Genomic DNA, 17,016 nt, shown 5'->3' with positions numbered 1-17,016 from the left:
TGAAGCCATTTCATCCCTACCTTCCCACTATACTTCACCATTTCAGGTCTAATTTCATCTATTCCTGTTGCCTTATGACAATGCAATTTATTTACCATCCTTTCCACTTCCTCAAGCATAATTTCACAAACATCATTTTCCTCCTCCCCATGAGCTTGGCTGTTCGCAACACCACCAGGAAGATTTCCTTTTACATTGAGAAGATGTTCAAAATATTCCCTCCACCTCTCCAGTGATTCCCTGGGATCTATTATGAGTTCACCTGAATTACCCAAAACACTGTTCATTTCCTTTCTCCCTCCCTTCCTAAGATTCTTTATTACTGTCCAGAAAGGTTTCCCTGCTGCTTTCCAGGTTATTATCAAAATCTTCCCATGAATTCTTTTTGGATTCAACAGCCATTTGTTTCGCTCTGTTTCTTTCATCTACGTACAAATCTCTGTCTGCCTCAGCCCTTGTTTGGAGCCACTTCTGATAAGCCCTCCTTTTACGTTTACGGGCTGCTCTCACTTCATCATTCCACCAAGATGTTCACCTTTTCCCATCTTTATACACAGTTATTCCTAGGCATTCCCTTGCTGTTTCTACTACAGCATCCCTGTATGCCACCCATTCACTTTCTATATCCTGAACCTGCTTACTGTCTACTCTTCGAAACTTCTCACTAATTATATCCATGTACTTCTGTCTAATTTCCTGGTCCTGGAGATTTTCTACCCTTATTCCTTTGCAGACAGATTTCACTTTCTCTACCCTAGGCCTAGAGATACTTAGTTCACTACAGATCAGATAGTGGTCTGTATCATCGAAAAATCCGCAGAAAACTTGTACATTCCTAACAGATTTCCTGAATTCAAAGTCTGTTAAGATATAGTCTATTATGGATCTGGTACCCCTAAGCCTCCCATGTATAGCGGTGAATAGCCTTAAGCTTGAAGAATGTATTCGTAACAGCTAAACCCATACTAGCACAGAAGTCCAGCAAACGCTTCCCATTCCCATTAGCTTCCATATCTTCGCCACATTTACCAATCACCCTTTCATATCCTTCAGTTCTATTCCCAACTCTCGCATTGAAATCGCCCATTAGCACTATTCTATCCTTGCTGTTGACCCTGACCACGATGTCACTCAATGCTTCATAAAACTTGTCAACTTCATCCTCATCTGCACCCTCACATGGTGAATACACGGACCCAATTCTTGTCGTAATTCCTCCAACTGACAAATCTACCCACATCATTCGCTCATTTACGTGCCTAACAAAAACTATGTTATGTGCAATGGTATTCCTGATAAAGAGCCCTATCCCAGACTCTGCCCTTCCCTTTCTAACACCCGTCAAGTACACTTCACAATCTCTTCTTCATTATCTCCCCTCACCTGAATATCACTTACTCCTAGCACATCCAGATGCTTCCTCTTTGCTGACTCAGCCAGTTCTACCTTCTTTCTTCCATAAGCCCCATTAATATTAATAGACCGGGCGAGTTGGCCGTGCGCGTAGAGGCGCGCGGCTGTGAGCTTGCATCCGGGAGATAGTAGGTTCGAATCCCACTATCGGCAGCCCTGAAAATGGTTTTCCGTGGTTTCCCATTTTCACACCAGGCAAATGCTGGGGCTGTACCTTAATTAAGGCCACGGCCGCTTCCTTCCAACTCATAGGCCTTTCCTATCCCATCATCGCCATAAGACCTATCTGTGTCGGCGCGACGTAAAGCCCGTGGCAAAAAAATATTAATAGCTTCCTATCGAATTCCATTTCATTCGCCAGGTTGTTTCCAAGGAGTCCCTCGCCTGTCAAATGGGAGTGGGACTCCATTACTCCCATAGGTCCGAGGCTTGCTTAAAATGTTCTGAGCTCGGTAAATTCATGAAGCAGGATGCTACCCTACTTGCATATAGTCAAAGTGAGGATCTCTCCTCTAACAGGATATGGACCACCGGTGAATTGTATAGTCCTAGCCGCCTGAGCACAAGGAAGGCCATGACTCAGAATATGTCCGAGATGCCCACTCCCATTCCATAGCAACTGGTATCCCGACTGTCAGGACCACTTACTAGGCTACTCAGCCGTTGCCCATGGTTCACGAACTAGGACGTGACTACAGTAACCCACAAACATGAATAATGTTATTTGTTTTACGTCTCGCTAACTACTTTTATAGTATTCAGAGACGCCAAGGTGCCGGAATTTAGTCCCGCAGGAGTTCTTTTACGTGCCAGTAAATCTACCAACACGAGGCTGTCGTATTTGAGCACCTTCAAATATCACTGGACTGAGCCAGGATCGAACCTGCCAAGTTGGGGTTAGAAGGCCAGCGCCTTAACCGCCTGAGCCACTCAGCCCGGCATAGACTAAAGTGTTCCATTTAATTTTAATGCCGACTGCTCACATGGGAAAAGCATAGGGCATACATGTCCCTCCCTCATTCATGGATGCACGACAATGAATAAGGCATTACAAGCAATGTGAAGCACAGAGCTAACTTAATATGCAGTATGCCTCAGTGGCACATTCGACAAACCTTTGACCAGCTACGAGTTTGAGAGATGTGGCATCGGCTGACTACGACAGCCAGGTTGGGCATTTCGGCTCAATGCTCACCACTTGAACCATTCTGACTGCAATGTCCATTCGCTCTGGATCGACTGGAAACATGAGGGTACACACACACGTACTGAGAAAGCACAGGTAGAATCCAGTGGAATTACCAGTATAGGACATCATTTCGACGAATGACAGGCTGTATGCACTCCATGAGCATCACTGCACATTATCCACAGACGGCAGTTGGAGATACACTATGTCGACCCAGTATAACATGGAGGTGGCTAGCAGATCAGTCATAGCAGCATCCCTTATGTCATATACCATTAGAACCTGAGCATCACCAAGCACCTTCAAACTTATGTCAGGAACAGGCAGCATGGCAGCTTGCAGCTTGACGACAAGTGGTATTCAGCAATCAATCACGGTTGTCTCGATACAGACAATTGCCGAATTCGAGTCTGGAGATGTCCTGGCCAGTTCAGTGATCCACACCTCACTACATAGCGGCACACTGCCCCAAAGAGAGGTGTCACAGTGTGGGGTGTAACTTCTTACAATTCACATTCCCCACTGTGGTGACTGTAGAAACTCTTGATGGTACAGCAATACATCCAGGAATTTTTGCGACCATCTGCACTTCCCTTCCTGATGCATTTTCCAGTATGATTATTAGTGAAAGTATCGATCAGGTGGATTCTTGTTTCTTCAATTAATTGGAGTATGATTATGTCGGCCTATCACAGTACAGGTATCTCTGGCCTGCCTTTATGATGTCAACAAAGCTACCTTGGCCAGCAAGGCCTCCAAATCTCTTGTACATCAAGAGGTTTGGGAACAGATTAAATTGCAATTTTGGCCAGTGGCAACTATGGCAAATTTGGAGGGCGAGTTGTGCCAGAATCTTCCTCAGGAGAATACAAGACATCTGTATGTGTCCATGCCTGACCGTACCACTCGCTGCCTGTCTCCGCACTATGGCGGTTCAATACTGTACTAACTGCATCCTGCAATAAATGCCTGATGTGGTACAATATTTTGACATTTTATTTATACTATTATGTTCTTTAACTGTACCAACTTACGTTCTCCTGTGATGGCTCCTTCATGGTGCACATTCTTTTTTTAAAGACAGAGTAATTTGCACATAGAAAAGGAATCACAATGTACGCAGCGTACAACTGCACATCATACAAGTGTCCAATGGATAAATTTCTGTACATACCTGAATGATCTGTTATTCCTTCTGCAGTTACTCCTTGAGATTTAACTTTTCCTGATTTAGAAGAACTTGCTGTAGGTTGATTTACTATGCGAGTCAACGTCTCAAGAGGTTTCAATGCAGAATTGATTGAATTGGCAATATGAGGGCTTGACAAATCCAGATAGTGTGAAACCCTAGCCAAGTCATTCAGGAGACCTTTCCTCAGAATAACCTTGACTATAGTATTCATAACACTGAAAAAATAAAACATGAATGTAAATTATTAGTATTAAGTAAGATGGTTAGTCATTAACATAGAAGTAACAAGTAGGATTCATTACCCAAATTGTAAGATATTATGTTAGTCTATGTCAAGTGAGAAAAGATGGAAAAGAATACCAGAATAACAAACTAACACGAACATGTAGAGTAATAAAGAAGGTGGATATTTCACAGTTAGGCAGAGAGAAACTGTATACCAGCACTGCGATGTTAGTAAACTATGCCAGTCACTGTTGCGCATCCTAATCATCACCATAGCATAGTGCGATGTGGAGACCTACTCAGGGCTTAGTAACAAAGATGTCAGTACCACCCACACTGTATGTAACAGCAGCGCACAGCACAACCAAACAGTAGTGAAGTGACTTCACGTTGCAAAGTTTGCCATTGGATATATATTAATCTTAGCACCTCTCAATTAAGGCACAATAGAATATATATGTGCAAATGGAAGTGTTGGAAATGTTTTCTGACAATACTATCCTGATTTTTAAAATATCCAACCCACCTGATGTCAATATTAGTGTATACAGTGATTATAGCTCTGTACTTTCTACTCGGCCTGATGAATACATCAAGATGTTTTCCTTCAATGCCTGTAGTCTGAAAAATCCATAACAGCATCCTTCCGTAACTTCTGTGTCTTTAAGACTTCCAATCCTTCCACTGTTCGTCTTCAAGAAACATGGTTATCTAAGAGTGCCACTGATGGCTAAGTAAGCCTTGACAACTATATGATATTTAGAAAGGATAGAACCCAGACTAGTGGAGGAGGAATCCTCATGTCTGTGAAACCAGAACTAAAGCCAGTTTGCATGTCATGCCAAGTGATAACTTAGACAACTAGAATTACACAGATGTCCCGCTCCACTCTAGATCTTTTCCTAACCAATATTTCCTTGTCAGCATCCAAAATTGAATTTGTCCCATGTGATCATATAGCAATCCTTGTGACCTCATGATCTAAACTCCTGAAATCAAACATATCTACAGAACAGTTTATAATTACAAGAAACCTAGCTGTGACACATTTTATCGTCACTCACCGAGTTTCACACTCCTATCCCTTTCAATACAGCATGCGCGTGCCTGCACGCACACGCACTCTCACTCTCTCTGGAATGAATAAAAATCCACACTTTTCAGATGTGTCAACCAGTTGGGTGCCTAAATTGGTCAACACTACAAAAAATATTGCCATGAATTATGAACAGCCTGGTAAAAATAATACAGGAAATGGATGGAAAATCCAACGGACAATACTTGGGACAAATACAGAGGTGCCAGAAACGATACAAAATTCTCCATTTGCTAAGCCTATAGACAATACATAGACAAATTAAGCTTCAACACTAAGGACATGTGGAGGTTCCTATCGAGGCAACTTGGTAACACCACGCCTAGCGTATTTACTCAAGGGCCAAAAATGATTGAACTGATGGACATAGGAGCAAATATCAGTAATAAATTTAAAGAGAAATCTGCCACACCGACCAACAATCCTTCAGACCTACACAAGGCGAGAGTCTCCCTTTCACCCATCCCAGTGACCTACTTCTTCATCTCAAAAACAGAAGTGCAATTCAGCATCAGAAATATATGCTTACAAGTGGCAATAGGTCCTAATGGAATTCCCAGGTACATCTTGCATCATTGTGCTGATGCGGTACTGTATTCCCTGTGTGCTCTCTTCAGTCTGTCACTATATTCTGGGACACTGCCTGAGGAATGGAAAACCACCAATGTAGTATCAGTGTTTGAGAGGGGGAATAATTTTTGTTTAAAAGATTATAAGCATGCTACGGTAACTTCATTAGTTTTCAACAGCAAAAACATCTTGTAGCGAAGAATGTACTTGTTCCTCACAGAGGAAAATTGCTGAATGAAAATCATCAAGGTTTCTTCCCAGGAAGTTCCTGTATCACACTTCCAACAAAAGTTGTTGATGAGTGGCAACATTCTGTAGATCAGTCTGAAGTTGTACAAGTTGACTGAGTCCCCCTAGACTGGAGCAAAACATTTGATAAAGTACCTCAAGAACGACTTTTATTAAACTAAGAAATTACAGCTTTAGAGTCCCGGTAATGGAATGGCCGAGGTATTTCTGGAAGGACAAGTTCAATATGTAGGGTACGATGGATACGAGTGACCAAAGGTAGTGGTAAATTCCGGTGTAATCCACAGATGTGTTATTGGACCTTTACTCTTCACAATATACATGCTCAACCTTCCATGTAGCATGACTCTGTCCATCATCTGGCATGCGGATGCCACTTTACACATCTGTTAAACATCATACTGACATACAAGCACTTCAGAATGACTTGCCATTACTTAAACATGAAATATAAATCTAGCAGGGTAACAGAATCTTGTAATGTAACAGACGCTTTCTACAACTTGAAACACAGTGTTCTGCATTCTGTTATATGTTTGACAATATTAGTAGTTAGCGACACATCAGACGTCAAATGGAACGTACACACTGAAGTGATTAGAAGAACAGCGAGCAGAATTCTTGGTTTCCTGTTAAGAAATATGCAGGGATCAAGGTCAAATGCCTTGGAGGTCCTTAGCGATGGAGGTCAAAAACCTTTGCCTCATTGGACTTGCACTGTTGCACAGCCTACCAGCCAAGCACCCTACATCTGCTGAACACATTAAGAAACTGGAGAGAATTTGGGTTGAATGGAGTGACATTACTATGAGGCTAATCACCCAGACATCCCGCTCTACCATTGAGCTGTTATGAAAGAAACAGACCTTAGTTTCCTTCAAAAGTCCTTCACTGGTACTGACCGCCTCCCTCCGACGACTTTTGTTTCACTCCGCCTGCCAAGCCTCTGGAGTAACCCTTGCTTCCCCCTTTGCCTGCCCAACTGTATACCTGACAGAGTTTTACACTTGTTCTGCTGATCTCTGGAATGGTTTCCTCTCCCCCCCCCCCCCTCGGCAGATTATGAAAAGGCTGTCAGGAGGAAGTTTCTAAATATATAAATAAGTTGTTCTGTTATTGTTAAATGGGTGGGTGGGTAGGTGTATGTGTGCACGTGTGTGTGTAATAAACTTGTGCAGGATGATATGTCAGTATGTGCAGAGAGAGAGAGAGAGAGAGAGAGAGAGAGAGAGAGAGAGAGCGAGCGAGCGAGAGAGCGAGAGAGCGAGAGAGAGAGAGAGCGAGAGAGAGAGAGAGAGAGAGAGAGAGAGAGAGAGAGAGAGAGAGAGAGAGAATGAGAGTACAAAGCCTGTAATAAATATATATGTAAATATTTGTAAAAATGTGTATGTCTACACCTTAGTCTGATATTTCTAATACTGGGTCAGGGGTGAGGCATGGTTTTATAGCTAGATGCCCTTCCTGATGCCAACCTCAGATGAGGAGCTGATGAAGATGAAATTAATGATTGTGAATGAAATAGGGTAAGGAGGTGGAAGGAATCGGCTGAAGCCTATGAATTGGAGCTGTCCCAAAATTTGCCTGATAGTGAAATTGGGAAACCACAGAAAACCACTCTGAACAGTTGAAGGTGGGCATCGAATCCACTTGCCTCTCAAATGCAAAGCTTAGCAATCCACAGCCACTCCACTCTGTAAACAAAGGTAAAATTTTCTTTTTCTTCTTCATTTCCCATTTCCAGTCTCCTGGGTTGGGTTGTGAATCTAGGACCTCCACAGTTTTCTCTCTCTACCACTCCCTTCCTTTCTTAATATTTCTTCTACTTTTACTCCTCCCTTCTCTACAACCCCCTTTACTATATCCATCAACCTTTTTCTGAGCCTTCCCCATTGCCTTGTTTCTACTATTTTCTCCATAAAAAGCTTGCTGTGGAACTCCATCCTCTTCCATTCTCATCATGTGCGCATAGCATTTCAGCTTACTGGTCTCCATCTTGTCTTGCGGTTTAGGGAATCCAATTCTCTCTCTGATGTCTGTGTTTCAGATTTTACCCGTCATATCTTCCCAGTTATTCCTCTAAGGAATTTTACCTCAGCTGCTTACATTCTGCATTCATCATGTTTCGTTACTGTCCGTGTACGGCCGCATGTCAAATTTGGCGTGTAACACAATGAGTACAGAACTTCCTTGCATATCTCTGGGATGGCCGGATTCCACAGTATACCCCTCACAAATTAGTAAAACCCACTGGCTTGTTGGATTCTCTTTCTAATGTCTTAGTTTATTTACCCACCTTCTGCAAGTATACTCCCCTTCACTACTTCTATGGGTCTTCATTTACTTCATTATACCATCTTCCTTCTCTATTACCTCTCGACATCAATACTGTCTTAGTCTTCTCCACACTTATTTTCATTCCATATCCCTCTATCCCCCAATTCCATATAGTAACTTCTTCTTGTACTTTCATTTCAACTTCTCCCCATATTACTATGTCATCTGTAAAGAGTAAGGCCTTTGCCTCTTTGATTTTCATTTTATGTTACACACTTTTGTGGACTTCATCCATGACTGATGAAGAGTAGAGGGGATAATAACTTTCTTGTCGAAGTCTTTTTCTACAATGAACCAGTTTGTTTGTCTTCACACTACTTAAACACTTTTCATACATGGCTTTGATCATTAATTGTACTTCTGCTTTGCCAACCTTCTTTTTTATCTATGCATCCCAGCCCAGTTGCCATAGTAAACTATCATATGCCTTCTCAATATCTATAAATGTCATCACTAAATCCTTGTTCAACTGCCATCTTTTCTCCATCATGGTCTCTAAAGCAAAAATTAGATCAAAAGTTCATTTATCTCTTCTAAATCCATATTGTAAAAATACAAATAATGTAAATAATGATCATTATGATTATCACTGATATTAGTTTATAAAGTCTTATGCTACATCTAGAATAGTGTTGCAATGTAGCACTATTGCGTATGATTGTGGTTTAGTTCCTTTTATACAGGGTGTATCAAAACACAAAAGCACAATTTCAGGAAACAAATTCGTCATATAAGGGGGGTGAGTATCATATCACCGGTTCAGAAATGTGTAATTTCAAAGTTATCCGACCATTATTTATGGAGTGCAAGAAGCTGATACATGCCGTTTACCATAGTAAGATGTCGGACAAGGATTATAATTGTTGCACACAGTCAGGTTGCAAATCCAGTTGACTACTGCCTGAATACCTCTAGGAACGCTCATGCAATATCCTGTCTGCTACATTCAAGTACTTTTAACAAGTGAAACCTTGAAGAGAGTCCACATATTCCACCAACCAATCACTAATCTGCATTTAGGGCAGTCACCCAGGTGGGAGATTCCGTACCTGTTGTTTACCTTTCTTAATAACTGCAAAGAATTTGGAAATTTATTGAACATCTACCTTGGTAAATTATTCCAATCCCGAACTCCTCTTCATATAAACTAGTATTTGCCCCAAGTTGTCCTTCTGAATTCCAACTATAACTTCATATTGTGATCTTTCCTACTTTCAAAAACACCACTCAAAATATTGGTCTACTAATGTCATTTAATGCCATCACTCCATCGACAGCTCAGAACGTACCACTTATGAGCAAGTACAATTTGAGGGGCCACCTGTTGAATACACAAAATAATCCATTGATTGTTGCCTCATTATCCTTTTATTCGCAAAACATGTTTTGTTAGATATATGGAGATCATCAGCAACTACCTAATGACTAAGGTTAAAACTAAATAAAGACGTACATTTTTAGGGAGTACTCTCATGCTTAAGCTATCCTCTCAAGTATATGCATAATGATTACCACATCAAGTCAATAAAACCATAACCTATGACTTCTTGCTTATAACAGTTCTTATAAATGTACACTTCTTTAAAAAACACTAGTAAAGGAGAATCTTGACATGATCTTGATTTGGAGAGATCATATATCTTAAAGAATTCTATAGACTGCTGGTTGTCAGGTGTTATTCAAACGGGGCTTTAAATATATTGTGCAGAAAAGGGGACTTCTCAAGCTGTTGTTAATAAAACGGACCATGAACCATATTCCTTGCATAAACGCCCTTGTATAATTTACGCATCCCAATACTTTTGTGTCCGAAGTTGAGAAAAAGAAATGTTCACGTACTTGATGCACCCATTTCTTCCAACATCAATCAAGCAGCTCCAGATGTGTTTTGAAATAAGGATGTCAACTACTCAGGTAGCAGTCTTCCTACTGCAAAACCGGGCATTCCAAATACTGTATAGGGCAATGTGCTGTCATCAGCCAGTAGGAAATACCACTGCACTAGCTCAGTGAGAGAATCATTGCTAAAGTGACTTGTGACCCTCTATTCCAGTCTCGTACAAACATATTTTACAAGTGTTTCGGGTACAGGACATGTTTTTTAAGTGATCTCAAAATTGTTTGTTAGTCCACAGTGAGGAAGTATTCCAGTAGTATTGCATCATATAAACTTGCAGTTGTCAGTTAACGCTGAAATATAGGGGAATAGGGCAGCGTGCTGCAAGAATTCAGTGTTCGAATGCAACGTGCGCTACCGCGGTAACAGAGAAGTGCACTTCAAGCGACCAAATTGCCTCACAAAGCATTTTGCAGACCAAACAATGGCAAGTTTCCCCATATAGAGGAGGATCTACTTAAATATATTATTTCATTACGCAATGTTGAATATGTTGTTTCTCGCAAAATGCTGTAATTTAAAGGATGAGAAATAGCTGCTGCACATGGAATCAGTGTCTCAGATATGAAGGTTAGCCAAGGCGGGAAGATAAATTTTATGAAGGGAAATGGACTTTCTCTTCAACGAAGAACAACTTTGTACCAAAAATGCGGAATGATTTCAATCAAAGAGTAATTGATTTTAATTGCTTTGTGATTGAGAAGCGTGAAGTGAAGGGATATTTGCTCTCCCAAGTAGGAATCGCAGGTCAGATGCCAATCATTTTCCATATGCCACAAAGTTGAACAATCAATAAAGGACAGGGGAGTGTTATTGTACGCTCTACTGGAAACGGAAAACAATTTAAAATTTCCGTGAGGGATCCAAGTTCGTTCTCTTTGCACGTTCGTATCAAAGATAAAGGGCATATAGACACATCACTCGTACAAGATCGGATACGAACGGTTTGGGGAAATATAGCGGGGTCCCTCCTTTAATGCCGGGCCCTTCCCATGTTGGGACAGTTTCCTTTTTTGCCGCTATGTCATTATTACGTACTTACATGAATTATACTTCTATTAGTTCATGTTTATTTCACTTCTAGTCGTATTGCACGGTTCCAACACCTTACATACTGTACCTTGTTTTTACAACATATACGCTTCCATGATATCAACGTGCATCATGACGCATAATTTCAACACGTTCTGACAAATGTCACCAACTTAAAACATCACGACATACGGATGGAAAAACATGCTCCATTAATATATTCAAGATTTCTAATAACTCCAACATTAGTAGCTGCCTAAAATATCTCCAGATATATAACTAAGTATTACCTAATCTGCAAGCGGATTATTCAAATACTTACCTAACCGTTTTTTACATATAAATATTTTTACGGACCCATTTTATCGGAACACTATATCTAAGACTGTTGTGAAAAATTCGTCAACCCCACTTATTCCAAAACAATGTACATGTAGCACCACATATCAATAACATTAATGTAATGTGTTTTTAACCAGGCATATATGGCATACATATACCACTGTTTTAGTTATATGTCCATTTTAACAGCATTATTTAATGCCTATACTAAGCAAATAGTTTTTAAAATTTTTTTTAACTCTATTCCAAGACTCAATCAAGAATAACAGGCTTTATAAACTGATTTTAGCATCTAAGATATATGCCAGTAAGGTGTTACATTGATATTTCAGTCAAAAGTGTTCAAACCAATGTCCTACATTTTCATATGACTAATCAATAGCCAATTTGTGTAATTTATGAACCAACTTTAAATGTATATTGTTAAACTTGCCACTGTTGATTTGCATAAATGTATGTATACTCCACATTGTATAACCCAAAAAAATTGGATGGTAGTAGCATAAAAAATAACATGTGACTTCATGGATGATGCACACTAGTTAATCAACTATCTTCACACTGTGTGCTAAAAACTCAAAATTGACACATACAATAGCCCAAATGTACCAGACATACCAACATTTATGATCGGTTCAAATTAATTTAAGCTTTTACCACTACATGTGATGTTTTTGTAAAAATACATTTTTAATGCATGTCAACTGAAGATGACCCCCTAGGGGTCGAAACTAGCCTTGACTATATTTACCAGCTTAATGTAAATTAATTTTGTATTGATAAGGTGAAGACTCATATTTATATTGTTTTTTGTAAAGTTATAAACAACAGTTGTCAGCCTGTATCGGGAAGAATATTTAACCAGTGTCGGTACTTCAAACACACCTGTTCAACTTACCTGATGTACCCTATTTGACTTTTCAGAAAAAATATCACGCCGGAATTTTACGCCAAATGACGATAATCGCAAATGAGTTGAACCAATTGTGTGTACATTATATTCAATGTATCTTTCAAATGTAAATGAATTGTAAATCATTCTTTAAATATTGAATTTCTTGAAGAATTTGCACACCTAAAGTTTTCACCTGTAATTACGCGAGAAAATACGGTATAGCCTTATGAACATATCTCTCTGGATATACGGTACATGTCGTTTTTCAAGTTCACTTTATATTGCTTCCTCCCTGCAGCTGACTCTAGTGCTGTCACCTGCCTTGCTGCCTTGTGTTTGCTGTAGTATCTGTCTACTACGGATACAGGAAACAATATAAACTCTAAAGTGTAATTCTCCGAGTTCTATTTTCTAGAAATATGTCGCCCATTTAGTTTACCAATCAACATACTGTCATCAGAGAAACACGACTGCATTCTTAATAATGAATGTTTTGTTCCGATAAGGAACATCTCCATACCGTATTTAATTGCGTATTAGACCCCCTTTTCCCCACTTTTACAGCCAAAAAATTAAAGAAGGGCCCAATATGCAATAACGTCAAATTTTGTGCAGTGAACACATGACTTCTAGGCTATAGAGCTATAAATTGTACATGTAAACATTCTACACTATTCTTTAACAAACTTATGAATGTATTTCAGTTATTCTGGCTATTTTTGTTGGAAGGCAGTATTTCTAAACGTAAAACGACAATAAATGGTGAACACGACTTTTAGACCTACGTCTAAAGTAAATATAGTCAGTTTTTAGTTACTCATATCACATCATTTGTTTTATCTCACTAATTCCTCTGATAAGGTTGACGTCAGGAAATGCACATGGTCGTAAAAACACGCTACGAAGATTCGTCTCACTTCATACTCGAACCCGCACAGAAAAGGGATAAGGGTATCGTATTATCATATTATGCAATATTGATAAAAAATAACTTATTGGCCAGTAATTTGTCTCTGTCAGTTGAGCAGTAAGCCTACCACACAGTAAACCTGAGTAAACCTGATCACTGCTTTCATTTGAATTTTCGTCTTGCACCGCCAACTTCCCTGCTAACGGCATGTCGTCATTCCAAGTGACATCATCTTCACTGCCATCTCGTCAGTTGTGGACTGCAATCGATAGCATTCGAGGTCCGGTCTTTTTGAACCTTTTAAAAAATAGTTTCGTTCCCCAATATAGAGTCCAAACAATCTGAATCTATTCCCAAATGGTTCCTGGAGAGGGTCTCCGACATTCCCAGTTGGTGTATGTGTAGCAGAAACCTCTCTTTCCGAATCAAGCCGTGCTGTAGGACGCATACCAAACCACCAGCTGATAACTAGCTTATGTTACAAGTTGTACTTCTGAATATAATACATAGTGACTGGAAGCAGATAACCGCGGCTGTTAAGAGCCAGACTTGTACTTTTAAGTAGGCCTACATGTCATGCTTTTTTCCTAGATATATCATATCAAGATTTACCTAAACAGCTGTAAATGAGATAAGAGATACCGCACTGTTTAGGTTAGGTATGCTATCACCCGGACTGTGCCACAAGTTCCATGACGGAAAGAATTAAAGTAAATAACAGGGAAGTTTGCCACATTTATGGATATCTACAGGTGTGGTGGTAATGCGTTTTATTATGATAATGTATTTCATACGTTCGTTGTCTCCATATTTTATTAACACATACCCTAGTATGTTTTGTTTGGCATCTCCAAAAATTGTTAAAAGTAAGTGGGGACATCACTAATTAGTGAGTATTGTTGAAATACCCAATACAACCCACAGATCAACAGGCAGCCCAGTTCCTGGAGGCTTTAAAATACTGGGGCACCCTCTCTCCTGGGGTCACAAATATGGAGGTACGTTGGTGAGTGAAACAATCGTTACGACTGGATAGTTTTTATCACATTTTAAACTTATTTCATTCCAAAAAAAATACCTATATTGGCCCAAGTTACGATCACTTGATCTCGCCTGCTATATTAACAGCAACAAGCATAAATATTTCTCAGATAAAGTACACTCGTTTCCTCATCCTGAGGTGGTGCAGCTCTTTTTTTAGACACACCCCCAGTGGAAGGGAGTTCAATGTACCATTTTTACTGCATATCAACCTTCATGCCATTCATAAACTCTGGCAGTACAGTACCAGGAATAAACTCAGACTCCCAAGAATGGCAGCTAATTGTGCTAACCACTACACTGATGGACATTTTTAACTAAAAAAAAAAAAGAAAAAAAGAGCAAGACTGATGCATGCTTGCAATGCGCGGGTCGGACACGAAACTATTCATCTCTTTGAGCGACATCATCAGAGAGCTGCTGTAGGCCTACACTACACAGGCAGACATTTCTTAACTATGAAACAGATGTATACTGCATAACTTCGACGAGTGTTTTCATTGCGTGGGTCGTACGGGCGAAACTATTCACAAATTTGTGCGATGTCGTCAGAGCTGTAATAAGACTTGTATCCGCTTCGAAGCGGAATCGTTGTTCTTCTCTGATGAATTATGTTGGGGAAGGGGGTCTTGTATGCGAGATTTATTAATTCATTTTCTTAATTTCGAAAAGCCAGGAGCGGGGTCTAAAACGTGAGGTGGTCTAATACACGAGTAAATACGTTATTTACGTGTTTTAAATTTATACCAATTCTTCTTACAGCTTCATACCTATTGCAGGGTCAGATAAAGCTTTGCCTACTCTACTTCTCTGAGATCCATTTTCTAGAAATACAGTCACCCATTCAGTCACTCTTTTGTCTAGTCCAATTGCACTCATTTTTGCCAGTAGTCTCCCGTGATCTACCCTATTAAGTGCCTTGGATGGGTCAATCGCGATACAGTCTGTTTGACCTCTTCAATCTAGGATGTCTGCTGTATCCTGCTGGATTCCTGCAAGTTGTCTTCAGTGGAGTAGCCTTTCCTAAACTCTAACTGCCTTCTATCGAACCAGTTATTAATTTCACAAGCATGTGTAATATAATCAGAAGGACTGCTTCCCTATGGCTTACATGCAATGCATGTAAAACTAACCGACTTGTAATTTTCAGCTTTATGTCTGCCACCATTTATTTATTCACAGGGGCTGCTATGGCAACCTCCATTCACTTGGTATGACTTCTTCATGTAAACAATAATCAAATAAGTACTTCATATATGGTACTATATCACAATCAATTGTCTATAATACGTCCCCTGAAATCTTATCGATTCCAGCTGCTTTTCTGGTTTTCAACTTTTGTATCTTATTGTAAATGTTGATGTGAATATATCATAAGTAAATTTTAACACTTAGAGAGCCGAGGAGCGCAATCGCACTCCTTCCAACTCCCACTGTAATGGACCGGTGCGTGATTACTCTCTTCTCGCTAGTGCCTTAATAAACAATAATTAGCGAGTATTGTTGAAATACCCAATACAACCCAGAGACCAGCAGCCCAGTTCCTGGAGGCTTTAAAAAACTGGGACACCCTCTCTCCTGGGGTCATAAATATGGAGAGCCCAAGCCTACGGTATGTGTGAAGACCGCAACGGCATCAGTGGCGGAGAGGGTGGACTTTGGTATGTCATCAATGGCGGAAGAGGGAAACCTGTAGTGTCTGTACTCCAGACGAGCGGCTACAGAAGGCATCTGTACTCCAGTGGAGCGATCCAAAATAACACCTGGCAGTAGGTATAAAATTCCTTTGGGAGTGGCGACCCCATTGTAATATTAGCCTATATATGGTATGGTATTAGGAAATCAACCTCGGAAAACGCTAGGGCTCCCCTGCTTAAAGCGACGTGCAGTTCTCAGCGTACTGGGGGAACTGTGAGATATGGGCGACCAGTAACCAACTTCAAGATAGCAATAGTAAATCTTATGACCCTGACAGGAAAGGCGGAGGGAGTAGTAGATTTCTTGGAGAAGGAGAAGTGGAAATGATGGGGCTGAGTGAAGTGAAATGGAAAGGTAATGGAAGGAAGAAATTGAGGAAAGGATACACATAATACTGGTTGCTATTTGTTTTACGTCGCATTGACACAGATAGGTCTTTTGGCGATGATGGGACGGGAAAGACCTAGAAATGGGAAGGAAGTGGCTGTAGCCTTAATTAAGGTACAGCCCCAGAATTTGCCTGGTGTGAAAATGGGAAACCATGTAAAACCATCTTCAGGGCTGCCGACAGTAGGGTTCGAACCCACTATCTCCTGAATGTGAGCTCACAGCTGCACGCTCCTAACCGCACAGCCAACTCGCCCGGTACATCATACTGGAGTGGTGGCCAAGAGGCAATAAAGAGAGTGAGACTAATAATTTCGAAGCAACTGGAGAAGTATGTTGAAATGGCAGAATGTGTAAGTGACAGAATAATGAAGAATAGACTAAAGATGAAGAATGAAGTGATGGACTTCATACAAGTGTACGCACCACAGATGGGAAACAGGGAAGAAGATATTGAAGGATTCTTGGAAAAAGTAGAAACAGAGATTTCAGGTGTGGAAGTGGTTATTATGGGAGATCTGAATGCACAGGTCAGAAACGAGAGAC

The 17,016-nt window shown here is 40.3% G+C and overlaps 1 protein-coding gene across 1 annotated transcript in view; it reads right to left on the bottom strand.

The window, feature by feature from the left end:
* HUWE1 (HECT, UBA and WWE domain containing E3 ubiquitin protein ligase 1) overlaps nt 1-17,016 on the bottom strand; it is a 1,366,532-nt gene that overhangs the window by 553,212 nt on the left and 796,304 nt on the right. The window contains exon 34 of the mRNA XM_068226019.1: nt 3,777-4,009. Coding sequence (XP_068082120.1) covers nt 3,777-4,009 — 233 coding nt within the window. The remainder of the gene's footprint in view (nt 1-3,776; nt 4,010-17,016) is intronic.

This window comes from Anabrus simplex, chromosome 2, assembly GCF_040414725.1.
Source record: "Anabrus simplex isolate iqAnaSimp1 chromosome 2, ASM4041472v1, whole genome shotgun sequence".
NCBI classification, from domain to species: domain Eukaryota; kingdom Metazoa; phylum Arthropoda; class Insecta; order Orthoptera; family Tettigoniidae; genus Anabrus; species Anabrus simplex.
This window is presented reverse-complemented; position numbering and strand designations above follow the sequence as displayed.